This window comes from Nomia melanderi, chromosome 10 (assembly GCF_051020985.1).
Source record: "Nomia melanderi isolate GNS246 chromosome 10, iyNomMela1, whole genome shotgun sequence".
NCBI classification, from domain to species: domain Eukaryota; kingdom Metazoa; phylum Arthropoda; class Insecta; order Hymenoptera; family Halictidae; genus Nomia; species Nomia melanderi.
In genome coordinates this window covers 10,000,030-10,014,331 of record NC_135008.1, presented here as the reverse complement: position 1 = coordinate 10,014,331, position 14,302 = coordinate 10,000,030, and the positions used below count along the sequence as shown (strand labels likewise).

The 14,302-nt window shown below is 31.4% G+C and overlaps 1 protein-coding gene across 2 annotated transcripts; it reads right to left on the bottom strand.

Moving 5' to 3' along the window:
* Window positions 1–2,243: 2,243 nt before the first annotated feature.
* On the bottom strand, window positions 2,244–13,947 carry LOC116429803 (alpha-tocopherol transfer protein-like). 2 transcript variants are annotated; one of them, XM_031983145.2, is made up of 5 exons: window positions 13,792–13,947; window positions 7,121–7,259; window positions 6,059–6,218; window positions 4,819–5,288; window positions 2,244–3,749 (listed from the first exon to the last, which is right to left on the bottom strand). In XM_031983145.2, exons 2-5 carry the CDS (start codon window positions 7,257–7,259, stop codon window positions 3,598–3,600), a joined length of 921 nt encoding a protein of 306 aa, XP_031839005.1. In that variant the 5' UTR covers window positions 13,792–13,947; the 3' UTR covers window positions 2,244–3,597. The 2 variants fall into 2 exon arrangements, with proteins under 2 accessions (XP_031839005.1, XP_076227903.1); XM_076371788.1 differs by lacking the exon at window positions 13,792–13,947 and adding an exon at window positions 13,572–13,759.
* Window positions 13,948–14,302: the final 355 nt, after the last annotated feature.

Below are 14,302 nucleotides of genomic sequence, written 5' to 3'. Positions count from 1 at the left end.
GAGTACTGTGATATTAAACCATTAATAATTATTTCTAATACCGTTCACATTTGTTACAATAGAATAAATATTATCATATAGAATGATTTCCTGTTTCCTTATAAAAAATGTCAAGTTTCGCATTTATTAATTTTTATATGTATACTCTTCAATTCTTGTTAATTCGAAGCGTTTTAAATTTAAACCCTTCAGTAATTGGAATAAACTCATAAAAATGAAAATCTACAGAAACAATTATATTCTATTAATATAATTGAATATAGACAGATGTTTGATTAGAATTATTTTTAATGTGCATTTTGTAGATGACGCTTATTAGTGATTATAATCATTTGATGAACGTAGGTGTAACTTAAAAAACTAATCATATAAGAGATAATTGATTACGAAATATACGATTCATTTTTATTATTATTGAACAGATTATGAAATATTTGATTCATTTTTACTATAAATCATTGTAGCATGCGATGCAATCAATTCGGAAGTGATAAGAGATGTTTGAATTTCAGCAGTTCAACAACCTCGCTTCTAGAGAAACGAGCATAGTATCAGTAGTAATATCATCTTTTACAGTATTATAATTAAAAAAGTACCCAATACAAATTTAGTTTCAATTAAAAATAAATTTCATAATCCTACATAAGATATTATAGAAACTATAAAAATTAATCCAATAATAAATAAACACTTACGATTTCTCTCCTAAGCAGTTACTCAATATTTCAGTGTAACAAAATTAAGGGAAACAAACACGTTTGACTAATTAAATTCTTGGAAGGTCTTTCTCATGAACTTTCTACGATCGTAATGCGTTACATTAAACCTTCGAATTTCATAAAATTTACAGCAAATATAAATATTACATGCTTCTTGAATACGAACAAGTGTTCCCGTATGACTTTTCCCTCGAAAATTTGACAAAATCAATTGCAGTTACGTTCTCGAGCAATATTTCCGCACATTCTGTCTTCGCTAGAACGTAACTACCGCGGACTGTTGTCAAGTTGAGCCTATTTCTCACAATACGAAATACTCGGTATGCAATTAAAGAAAAAAGTTAACGTCACTTTCAAAAATCGAAAGTAACATATGCTATGCGCGTGCTGCGACAGTGTGACCCACTTTCGACTCTACAATTACGTGAAAATAAACGAATTATCTACTTACGTATAGACAATGACGTGCGCAATTACAATGTTTTGCGTTTCGAATGAAAGTGTTCGGCGCTTGAAAAGATCATTTCTTAGAAATCTCGACTCTCGCTGTGGTAAGTGTTCGCTTTTTATAGTTAATTTAAACGTAACGTACGCGTGCGAAGGGGTTTCTCTTCTATTCAGCGGGTTCGTTTAGTCAAGAAATGAAGCGAAGTTTATCTGCCGATGGATAGAAAAGGTTCTGGAATTTTACTTCAAGCGTATTGTCTATCTATACAAAAAAAGTCACGATAATACGTGACTTAGAATACAGGTACTTTTTTGGCATTTTCCGGAAATATAGTTTTTAACGTTTTCTTCGTGTTAAAGGCGTCTGGAACATTTTTGTTTTATACTACCTTTAATTCAAATTAGAAACTTTAAATTTCATAATTTTTTAGTTTTTGGTTAAACTTGATGGTAGTCGCACTCTTTTTAATTAAAAATCATATCTTGTAACAGAAGCAATGAAATTGATTTAAAAATATACGTATTACATTATTTTTCAAATGTTAATAAAGCATGTGTAAGTATTAATATGATTCGCGTTTGGTCGAAAACAATGTGATAAATTGTTATTGATTTTTATTCTGAAAGAAATTTAGGTTTTGTTATAAAAAGATTATTCAAAATTGTATGCCTAGCTAAACCTTGAAAAAGAGTTTACTTATATTTTCAAAGTTATTAACAATTTTTAGTTGCACAATATCGGTCAATATTCTTCCATTGTTTATTATTTATGATGAACGAAAATAGAACGAGATCGAATCAGAATTCATGATGTAAAAAATATAAAGAATTGAATAATATTTGATAAAACCGAAAGTGGATTGCGAGGAAATTTTTTTTTAACGTTTCCCAATTGCTTATATCTTTGATAATATTAACTTTTTGGTCTTTTTACTAAGATTTTTCTCGTTGTACATTTGAATCCATTAAATCTAGGATTTTCGTAAATTAACGTTAATAATTAATGCGTAATATGTTAATGTTAATTGTAAAATGAGATATAGAGATTCGAAACAGGAAAATAAATAAGAAAAATCATTTACTACTTAACCAAATATTTTATACTTATAAGTACAATATTTTCGTATACAATGAAGGATAATTTACAAAAGTAAGAAATTGAAAACACGTGTTTACCATGTCACATATTTACAGATGTGTAAGAACTGTTGATAAAGAGTTAAGAATTTAATCTTATTTATTTATGAAGAATCATTTTATATTAAAAGAAACATTCAAAATATATGAATCCTAAGACCACGAAATTTACTTTTTTTTGTACTAAGTACGATAAATTGAGCTAACAATATAAAAATTATATCGTATTTCTACTTTCAATTGCATTCGATTTTTATATTCCAACTGCGTATGTACTCGAAACAAACTTCATATTATTTTCATATATATTATATATTACCAATGTTTATATTCTAATATCCCAGCTTCTGTTCCTATAGAATTGTATTAAATATAATATTGAAATATTTATCATTCAGTATACAATTTCATACACAAATATTAAAAAGATAATAATTATTCATAAAAAAACATTCATTTTAAAAATCATTTCTCGTATTCATAAATAATATTCTACTACTGCTACTCTGAATTTAAATGATCTCAAATTTCTATCCAGCCATGCATACCATGAAATCTCTACATTACATTATTCATTATAAATAACGATTTATTTTGTGGAACTGTTTTTTAATCCTGGGACAATCTTTCAAACGCATTTTGTTGTCGAAAACATTTCAGCATTTTCTACAACTAAACGATACAATTAAAGAATCAACTTTTCTGATACTCATTTCTAATGAATCTTATGATTATAAAATTCCAAATAAAAACACAGCTTACAATGTAACTATGAAAGGTTTTTGTAAATAATTTTCTACACTAAGTAGTTTACTGAATTTTTCAACCAACTTAGAGTTTATCCCTTCATTGCAATTCATCCTATTACTTTTATGTTTCCACAGTCAGTGCAACATATTATAGCATCCACATTTTGAAAATATCGTCCTAGGATCACTCACGGATAATCATGCACATATTCCTTCATAAAATACTCTATTCTCAGGATACATTAACTAACACTGCTATCCTTGTTTCTGTACTGACACTGTACACAAAAAATAGGATAAATGGTTCCCTATAATCATTGCGCAGTAGTTCCAATTCAAACCGATTAAAGACGGATATACAAAAGATAAATAGTTTCACAATATATTAAAGATTCATCGACAAATATATATTATAAAAGATTGTTTTACTTGCGAACGAATTCAGAGATCTAGAAAGGTGCAATACTTTTATTTCTGCCCGAATCTTCTTCACATTAGCACCGTAATGGGATTCGCCTAATATTTATTCGCGCGAAAAACTATGTTTAGTCGATAGTCAATTGTCTAAACGATCCATCGAGACCAAATAATTCGTCCTGAGTTTTTGGCTTTCCTGGACGGAGTGCCTCGTTCGCTTTCACCGCTTCCTGTTCTGCGAACCACGGACCGTACTCTTCTAATTTTTCCATCCAAGTATCTAGAACAAAACAGACGGTCAAATTCATTGAAATACATTAAACTTTCCATATAGGCTAATTCAGGGAAAGATTTTTTTCTGAATAATTGCTTATATGATTAATGCAATTCTTCACTTTACAATTTTTCATAAATGCATAACAAACCTTTGCGAAGGAAGATTCTTTAAAGTATACAAAACCTTCTGCAGATTCTGCCAAGTTACACATCGAATGCATAAATAATAGAGAATAAGCAAACTATGTACTGATTTCTTGCTGTTTGAGTAGTCAATAATTTGTTTGTTACTTAGTATTCCAAAGGTGAAAGTTTGATGTCGGCAAAACGTCGTCTTTCGTCCGCAAAGGGTTAATGATGAGTGTTCATTGAACACTGTTCGAAGTTTCCGAGTGTGAGCTGCGCCCTTTAGGAAAGATTTCCCGACGTTTCGTTAGCACTGCAGGTAGCATCGTTAGGGGTCTGCGGACTTGTTATATGTAATCCATCTATCACTTGATGTCTAGTGATCAGTTTTCATCATTTCACATTCATGTCATTTTCGATACTAATTTGCTATTCATCAATATTGCCACAATTAAACCTATAAACAAAACATGGCAATCGACCTCTCTTGCTCCTGTACTATCCCGCTAGCCACCGAATAGTAAACATACTATATCAATACAGAATAAGTTAAAAAAATATAATCTATTTTTCTTAAAAAGAAGTATTACATCATAACTGTCATTAACTCCTAACCAAAGGAGATATATTTACAAAAGTAAATACAGATAAGAAGAATGCTTAAATAGTTCTCTATGCAAGATTCAGTAAACAGCTAGAAAGTTGAAGACATAGATATTTGACAATCTAAAGGAGATTGGTTGCAACGCTAGCAAATCATCGGGAAATCTTTCCTAATGGACATAGCTCACACTTGGAAACTTTCAAAACTGATCATAATCTTTCTGTCCGCGAAAGCTTCAAACACAATCATGTATCATTCGTTGATTGCAACAGAAAATTCCCTGCGTCATTTATACGCGAAAGGCTACCCATCAGTGCAGCAGGTGAACTAATTACAGACGTACCATGAATAGCTTGAATTGGTCCAGCATCACCACCGTATTCTGTTGGCAATATTTCTCTGGGAATGTAGTCGTACAATGTTTTCAAGTCACTGTGCATAAATATTCTGTTGCGAATCTTCTCCTTGAGGAATGGTTTCACGAAATTGACGATAGTGTCCACGATTGGGCTGACGTTCACTACGTGCACCTCTTTCACCTTCACAGGATAAGCTTCTTGCACGCAAACCAGGAACTTCTTTACAATTGTGGGAGTAAATTTGGCAAAATGCGACGGCGTGGCTACGCTGGCATCCAGGATGTAGACGTCGCCTGCGACACCCGTTAGCTCCTCCTTTAAGCGAATGTCGCCTATCATTAGCACTATCTTCATTCCATCCGCTACGTTCGGAGTTGGCGTGTCCTTGTTTATTCCTCGCATAATGATCACACGACGACCATTTTTTGTTAGACCAGGTAATGGTGGAATGTGTCTGAAATTAGAATGGAATGTCATGTATTGATATTATATAGGGTCTGTGTTGTAAGACGCTGGAGTCTTCGAACCTTCAAGACTTAATTTTAAAGGCTGAGTTTTGAAAGCTTGGAATGTAATAAAACTCGAGTTTTCGATGTACAAGACCTGGAGCTCAATGAATTTCGAGTCTTCAAAGTTTTAAGATTCAGCCTTGAAGCTTTGAAAGCTCGAACTGAGTTTCGAGAACTTTTAACGTTTGAGTCTTCAGGCTTGAAAACAGTAGAAGACAGTCTGTCGCTACATTGACACGGCATTGAAAATTTCAAATTTAAAGTTCAATCTTCGAGACATATGAAATTTCCTAGGTGTCAGCTTTGCGGATTTAATATAGTAACAGACGGCTCGAGTCGTGGAACTTAAAGACTCAAGTGTTGAAGACTTCATCTCTTGGAGCTCAAATTCGGTAATACTGTTAATTTTCATTAATTTTAAATGGAAGATTTGTTCTATATAAAAACTCACGTATGATACCGTAGATGTGAAGGTATTCCCCCGATTAAAGACTAATTGATGTTTGAAAATTGTTAATTCTTATGGAAAATGTTGTCTTTTTTAACTGTACACTTTCGAAAACGATAAAGAATTTGAAATGCAATGGTTCTAGGATTATACATTATGAAATCTTTTGGATTTTATGTAACATATACTGCACAATCCTATAACGGACACGTAATGCGAAGAATTTCCGAAAAAGGTAATAAAAAAGGAAAGAAACATTGTTCTTACATAAGTTTGGCGATATCTTTCAGTTCTGGTCTCGTGATGTCTCGATTAGAGAAAAACTCGGGAATTGCTGCTCTCATTGTGAAATACATGTCCAACTTCCTTTTACATTTTTCCAAGGAAAACTTGCTGCCACGAAGAAACGTCATTATTCTAGAATCATCTATGAGGAATAAACTGATGTAAGACAGGTAGGACAAGAAATATTAGATAATTGTGTGCATGTAATCTCCAAAGAAAGGTGGAAAATTACCGGACGAATAGAATATTATAACAATTGTACAAAACAAATTGTTCTGCCTTGTAATGCGGGAAAATAACCTGATTCGTCGTATTTATTTCAATTCAAATAATTGTCGAAAAACTTTCACAAATTTGCTTATACATAGTTCAATGAAACTTTCAATCTTATTTCAATTATTTTTCTGTATTCCTAGCAAATGCATTATTTTCTATTAAGGCAAGAAATCGGCAGACACACACAAAAATAATTGACAGATTTTTATAAATAGTTTTTTTATGTCAACTCATGCTGTTTTAAATACTTTCTTGGTATTTGTAATACGAATAACTAAAGGCTTCTAATGTAAAAAAACTAACGTATACGTGATTAATTAATTACTGACATTAACAAGGAAAAAAGTGTAATGTATTTGTTTCATTGACACGTGTATATTGATGAACAAACACTTATGACGTGTTTTTTAAAAGTGATTACGTTTTTAATCATTTAATGCATAAGAACGCAGATCGAATGTGCTGTATCATTGTTATTAGGAATACACTTAATGAACAAAATGTCATTTGAAGAAGATGCTATATGTAACACAATCGTAATTATAATACTAAACCGTGCATTATTATGCATTTATAATAGTTATAAGTGTTTAAATTTCAATGCATTAACATTTTTAATCAAGTTCAATGAAGTTTTTACGTTCGTGTCTTCCCAAACATGAGACAATTTGCGTTAAAGTAAAAATTTTCTTCTTTGATTTTTAGAAATTAAATTCCATTTATTCGTAACCAAATCATTTAAATATAAACATTTTACAATTTAGTTACCTTCGAACTTTGGTAAGTGCGGTTGCTTAGACAGCCATTCTTTGATGATTTCGAGGTCTCTATCGCGTGTCGTTACATCCTCATTTAACTCCACGCGAATCAATTTTGACATCTCCTCCGTTGGTTGAATCAGCAACATCTGCAAATTGTTTCAAGATACATCAATGTGTATATACCTTTAATCTTTTAATAGCACAATCGAGTCAAAGTAATAGAGGGAAATATTACTTTAATTCTAAAATATTTAATAATAAAAACATTAATTATAATGTATTCTCTTATTGTAGTTATATACGGACACGGGAAACAATTGCAGCTATCTCAGTTTAAGCACATTGTAAATCGGAATGTCGACTTGATTAAGTACACCCCTGTAACCAGTGATTAATCTGCACTCGTCTTCGCATTAATTTTAACGAATCCCACACAACCTGCTACTGACATTTTTGTTCAATTTTTAACAGTAAAGGCTGGATTGATGGCTATTAAATTATTTTATTTCCAATTTGAAACAATATGTAAAACATTTAAAAATAATGTTCTTAGACTTTACATTATTTCGAATAAGAAATTATAAAAATTGTTTGAAGAAACAAAGTGACATAACTCAAACAAAATTTTTCGTATTTTCATTAAATTTTCATTAAAAGGAATCCTAAGAAATAATGTAACATAATTTTATCAATTTTGTTTGCTTTTTGTTTTATTATTACTTCAATTTCGTATTTTAACAAACAGAATACTATTTTCTTACTTAAAAATTACTAACCCTTTATTCTATAGAGGCGATTTATCGATTCAACATCCCAAAACCATAAAATTGAAAATTAGCATCAAATTTCGTATAATGTATCAACATATGAAACCTTGAAATAAAACAATTCTGCCCCTTATCATATACAAAATATTTCTTCGTATTAGTCGCAAACTGTGACATCGATATCATCAGAAAACAACGAATATTTATAATAGAAAATATTCCCAAATGCAAAGGACTGTTGATGAAGTAACTTTTGTATGTCTAACAGGGACAATCGTAAAGCCAAAGATTAGTAAATACAACGAAGTTTCAAGGAAGTTAAAATTTTTCGATTTCTCAATGGGTATAGAAGCGGCAGTACATGAAATCGCTGCAGAAATTTCGGTCGTAAGTAAGTAATAGTAAGTACATGCAGCAATGTTGCACAAGTTAAGCGTAATGCTCAGTGTAATAGGTTGCGTAAATGGTCGACATACATATATATTGTATACACATCGTTCTTATGTGAGAAATTAATGCTGACCAGAAGGTAGCTTGCCCAACGCTAAACTTTCTCTAACTCGTCACGGCTGACCGAGAGGGACCTGTATTTCACTTTTTCTAGAGAGAGAAGTCGTACGTCCGCGATGCTTCTTGCGCGATCTTGTTCTCGATTGTAGATGAATCAGGTGACTGATTTCGATCATATAGTTTTACTAGAAAATATTCTTGTTGGATGATCAACTCAGAATCTTCGATTCACAGGCATTAATAAAAATTTTAAAGTGAGTTCTCTCGTAAAGATCATTAGGGCAAAAAAGAGGTTTGTCATGAGTCTACTTTAGACTCTAAAGGTTTGAAAATCTAAAGATTTTTTAAAATCTCGAGGATTAAGGAAAATCATAAATATTACTCTTAATAAAATTATTCTTTTTAATAAGAATTTTGGTTATTGAATGCTACATTTTTTATATAGGAATGTTTAATCTTCATTCGAAATGTTCGTGTACTTTTCGTTATTTAAATTATCGTTGAATTATATTCTTGAAAAAGGGTTTTGTTCTGCATATAAAGATCAAAAGTAAAATTTTTTCATTTGGCATCTTTTTTAGAAAAAATCAAAATCAAAACTTTGTTGAATACACATGCACCTGATTGAGTTGACTAAATATTTCACATGGAAGATAAATTGGAAATGTGTAACGATGTTTTCCCTTGAACACTCAATTTCGACAAAATCCAATTTGAAAATTTGTCGAACACAACTGCTTTCGGCAACCTGTTGACGGAACATAGTCAACTTTGACTTTTTGAAAACAACGTTTGAAATAAAAAAATTTGTTCTACATATATGTTACTTATTTTCTGACGTAGAATAATATAGTAGAGAATAACATTATATTATTTTTCGTAAGTTCACAGAAGACGATGAAATTGTAGGTTGCTTTTACAGATAAGGTACCAAATAGAAAATGAAAATTAAAACATTCATTTATCAATGTTATTTAGAATTCTATTTTTAATGTCAATTTTATTCTATTTCAGATCGAATAAATACATTGTTACTTATTCCCAAAGCTTGTATGTATGAACTTATTACCGCGTGAAAGGGTTAAGAATTATGCGTTCACTTTTGACACACGAAAGCCCCTTGTTTTAACGTGATGACTCATGAAACATTTCCACACAAAATTCCACAACCGATTGACATGGAAATGAAAGTTACGCGGCCAGCGAAAAAAGTTCACCGGTACTTTAATTCATGTCTGCAATGTTCACTTAACGAGTTGGTATTTTTTTACGAGTGGATATTCCGAAACTGGTTTTGCTTCCGTGAAGTATGAAGAATTTCTCCATCGCGAACGTGGACACTCTTATTTTACGCAAGTACTTCGAGTAATGAAAGCTATAGACTAAACAAATAATTTCTAAACCCGAAATGCTCTATTACGATACGAACCACTTATGTTCGTGTCATCAAAGAGAATTCAATCTACGTTCGAAATGTAAATATGAAAATACCTTAGCACTAAACATAATGACAAATGTACACATTTATTTCTAAAGTAATCAGGCGAATAACGGATTACAAGATAAAAGTAAACAAAGCAGATGATCGATTTTTCGAAATAGAAATAAAAATAGACGGAAAGACAAATATTGAAAATATGATTAATCGGACAATATAGGAATCGATATAAAGTCATACGGAAGAAATAAAACGCAGAATTTTAAATTAAATTTTAAAATCGGTTAATTAACCAGTCACGGTACGTTTAATATCAAAATCGAGAAATATATGGCCGTATGTCTGGTCAGACTGCTAATCTTTCGCAGTTTTCGGAAAATTTAAAAGTGCATAATTGCACAGAATGCATGTAATACGAAAACACATGAAACTTCTGTAGTGCAGTGCGTTTTATAACGTTTTCTATCATACTTCTATTTCTTTAACATGCTTTCTATCAGTCACATAATTGTATCGGATATTGTACTTTAAAGTTGTGACATATGACATTGTGTTTAGGCATTGACTTTGTTTAGCTTCAGTTCCTCAGAATTTTATATAGAATCACTAATATACAGAATACAATAAATGTAATATTTTTTACCAAGTTAATTAAAATAAATTTATTAAGAAATGATCGACAAAAACACATTTACGATTTTAGTAATTCTAAAATAAATTATAAATGGGTTTTTCTTATCCATTCTACTAATATTAATATCCAATATTAATAAAAAATGGTATAAGTTGTTAATACGATACAGTGATGATTTCTGTTGAAATATTCGTTCTGTTTTTATTGATTTTAAAGGTACAATTCGATAGGGCACAGTCCTCGGGATATACGACTAGAGAATGTGGTGAAAGGACTATACATTTTTTTAAGTCAGGACGGATTACCGTCATCCGAAAGTGGGAGAAAAACCAATACCAATTTTTTCACTCGGAGAAAGAAGTAAGTAAGCGGTTAGTGCAACCAAAAAACATAAATACATCTAAAAATCATCCTTGGTAAAACCTAAAATTAGGCAACCTGATGGAAAGGCGACTTGCGGACGTGACGAAGTGATGAAATCACTAATAATATGTAGCGAGTCTTTAACACTAAAACTACCGAGCATTTAATACGATTAATATGTAATCAACATAAAAATTATAACGATAGATTTTTCCAATTTCTTCAGACATTCATCATAGTATTCAAGTGAAACTATTTGTTTTCAAGATCATTTCGAACATTCAATGCTTTTAAGATATCAATAATTGTGGAACAAAAAGATCGAAACCAGTCATTTTAACTGGTACGGTAGTTCTACTGTTAATTTTTATACAAAATTTCTATGAACTTTTTCTTATTTTCTGCTCCAAACATTTCAATGTCTTCTTTAGGCATATTTTTTAGTCCTTGATGCTGTCAAGTAGCTATCCTTCGGAACACGAAAGTGTACCTAATACTTTTCCACGAGTTTCAATGATGTTTAGGTTTATAGACTTCATGGGCTACAGCAAAACATCAATTTTATCCAAAATAAGCTACTACTTTGCAGTATTAAAAAATGTAATTCCATTTGACTATGCTACGAAGATATTTTGATAATTATTCGTTAATTATGCCCACGTATGTTTAACTATTTATTTTGATTGAAATCAATTTTACATCGGTCTTTACCAAATATCCTATTACTGTCGCAATTATAATATCTTTATCATTTATGTGTTGTATCTATAGCCTGATTTCGTTTTCCTTTAAAACATGAAAGTAGCTTAAAGAACCTTATTAAATTAAAATGATTTTCGTCTGAAATAATAATTTTTTCCCATTTTCGACGTCAGTGTTTTGATTCAGTCAGATTTTGCAAATTCTAATCTTGTCTGTTCACGATGTTGATTAGCGTTGAAAACATTTTACGTGGTTTTTGGTATTTGCAACCTTCTATTACCCTTTGACCTCTCCTAATACTGATTGCTACACCATCTTCTGCTGCTATTTGCCGTGCGACCAATGCAGAATTGGACGCATGCTTTCGCTTCAGACTTCTCGTGAATTTGTTGCTTTTGGGCGACTGTCTGAGTACTTTTTAACATAGTTACCATTGTTTCTTAAATAATTATACACTACACGTTAAGATTTTGTCTTTGTAGCAGAATGATCTCTCCCCTTTAAAATTCTTAATTGAATTAATTTTGGTTTCGTTTAATTTTTTCTATGTCCTATTTCATATGAATGAATCATTTTTAATATTGTACACTTGATATTAAATATTCAACATCGAAAGCTTCTCTGATAGATATCGCGTTGTCTGCTTGAAGCAAACTGTCTTGTAACTTCTCGCATATACAAAAACGTGTTTTCATTTCTTATTCAAGTACTTGGCACTGTGTCTTTAGATGAGTCATAGAACTCTATAAATGCTTCCGTATAAAGTAAATACTAACATTAGAAATAATGCACGAATAGAATCTCCAACAGAATACAATTTCTTTTCATATCTTTACATGATTTATGGTTTTGTTGCTGAATACAGCTTCACTGCATTATTAACACTAGATTTACCGACATTTATTGTACAATTTATTCTACTGGTTCCAGAAAAATTGATGTTCGTTCATTTCGATTTTGGAAATTAAAGATATTAAGATTGATCATTAAAATATACATTTGTGTTACTGTACCAGTTAAAATTGAAGTAAACAATTCCTAAATAATGATTATAAAATTCAATATGCGTCAAAGTGCGGCGTTCCGTAAACCTGGCGTTAAATATTATTTCGTTAATCATTTCTGTTTACGAAATCGTTAATATTCTTTAGTGTCAATTACGATCTGTGACTGTTTACCAATAATTCTTAATTCCTTTAAACGATTTGACGCGGGAGATTGCGATAAACAAGCTACAAAACATTAAAAGTAAGAAAGAACAGCAGAAGAAAGGAAAACATTTAATCCAACATTACTTAAACGGGTTTTCCGTCCTGCACTGCAATTAAATCAATTTATAGTGATTTTACGTCATTAGCTGATTTACATATTATTTGTTGTTTATATCGCAATCAACAGTAATTAAATCTGTTATTGAAACGAACAAAGTTTTCAGTTAAAACTTTCAAGTTAAAAACCCTGAAGTGCAACAAATGATTATTCAAATATCGTGCAACCAGATTCAGGTTTTTTTATTTATAATATCGACGTTCGAAAGCAGCTTACTATCTCCGACAAAGCGATTAAAATATTCGATGAAAGTAATCAACGCGTCGACTATGGTTTATATAATACATTTAATACTATGATAAATAGTTTTGTGTACATAATAAAATCCATAATCCCCTCGTGTTTACCTGAACATTAAAGTAATAATTGCGAAGACAAAAGAAATAAGAATATTAATCTCTTTTTACATTTTTCATTTTACATTCTGTAAATTAATGTGCATTTACTCCTATTCTTATTCTTCACTCAAATCATAATTATCTTATTGTATTTGTTGGTGTCATCGATCAACTGTAGATATTACACTGATAACAAATTAAAAGATATCTAAAGAAGATAAATGGAGACAAAATCATTCGAAATGACTCCTTAAAATCGTTCGAATCCTTTACTACATCCCCGATAAAACAATTTGAAAAGTTCAATTGGAAAGTCGTCACATTCACTACCTAATATTCCATTCACTGTTTCCACATTAAATTTAGACGTTACTCACTATCGATCCGACAGCTGAATCGTGCAATAACATTTTAAAAACAGTCCATTGATGATAATAAAATTCTATGAAAAGTCTATCCGCGATCCTTTGAATTTCTTTGACCACCAAAACAGTTTCTTCGCCATTGGAGATCTTACAATCCTCGAATCTGGACCGAGCGGAACCGTCCTTCTATGCGAACCGAGAGGAAATTGCTTGTCAGTTGAAATCGCCTTACCTTGATCAGCTGAGACGATGGATCGAATCACGAACAGACAACGATAGTGAATCGGGAAGAACTAAGTTGCGGCAATGTCCGACTGGTTCACGGAAAGAGAAATGGAAGAAACTCTTGCGGTGAACCGAAGAGATGGAGAACGGTCGATAGAGTGGGAACGATTACCTCTTAGACCGGTTCTCTTTTATATCGTAAGATGCCCCACTCTCTGTTTTCTCTCCGCGAGTCACATGGAACGAAGAAAACCCGGACACAATCGATATTGTTAGACACCTGACACGGTGCACACGGTTTTTCGGCGATAGAATGCGCTCTTTCTTTCTTTGATTAATCATTTAATACACCGATTTTAATATCTTAACACCTTAACACCTCTACGTGGGTTGCTGTAAAAGTTTGAGAAAAATCACTAATAAGTTTCAACTAATAGTTTTATTATTTATCGAAATATTCTCTTTCACTATTTGTACATTTTCCATTGGGTAGTGTTAGTACTTTCTAAATTTGAAAA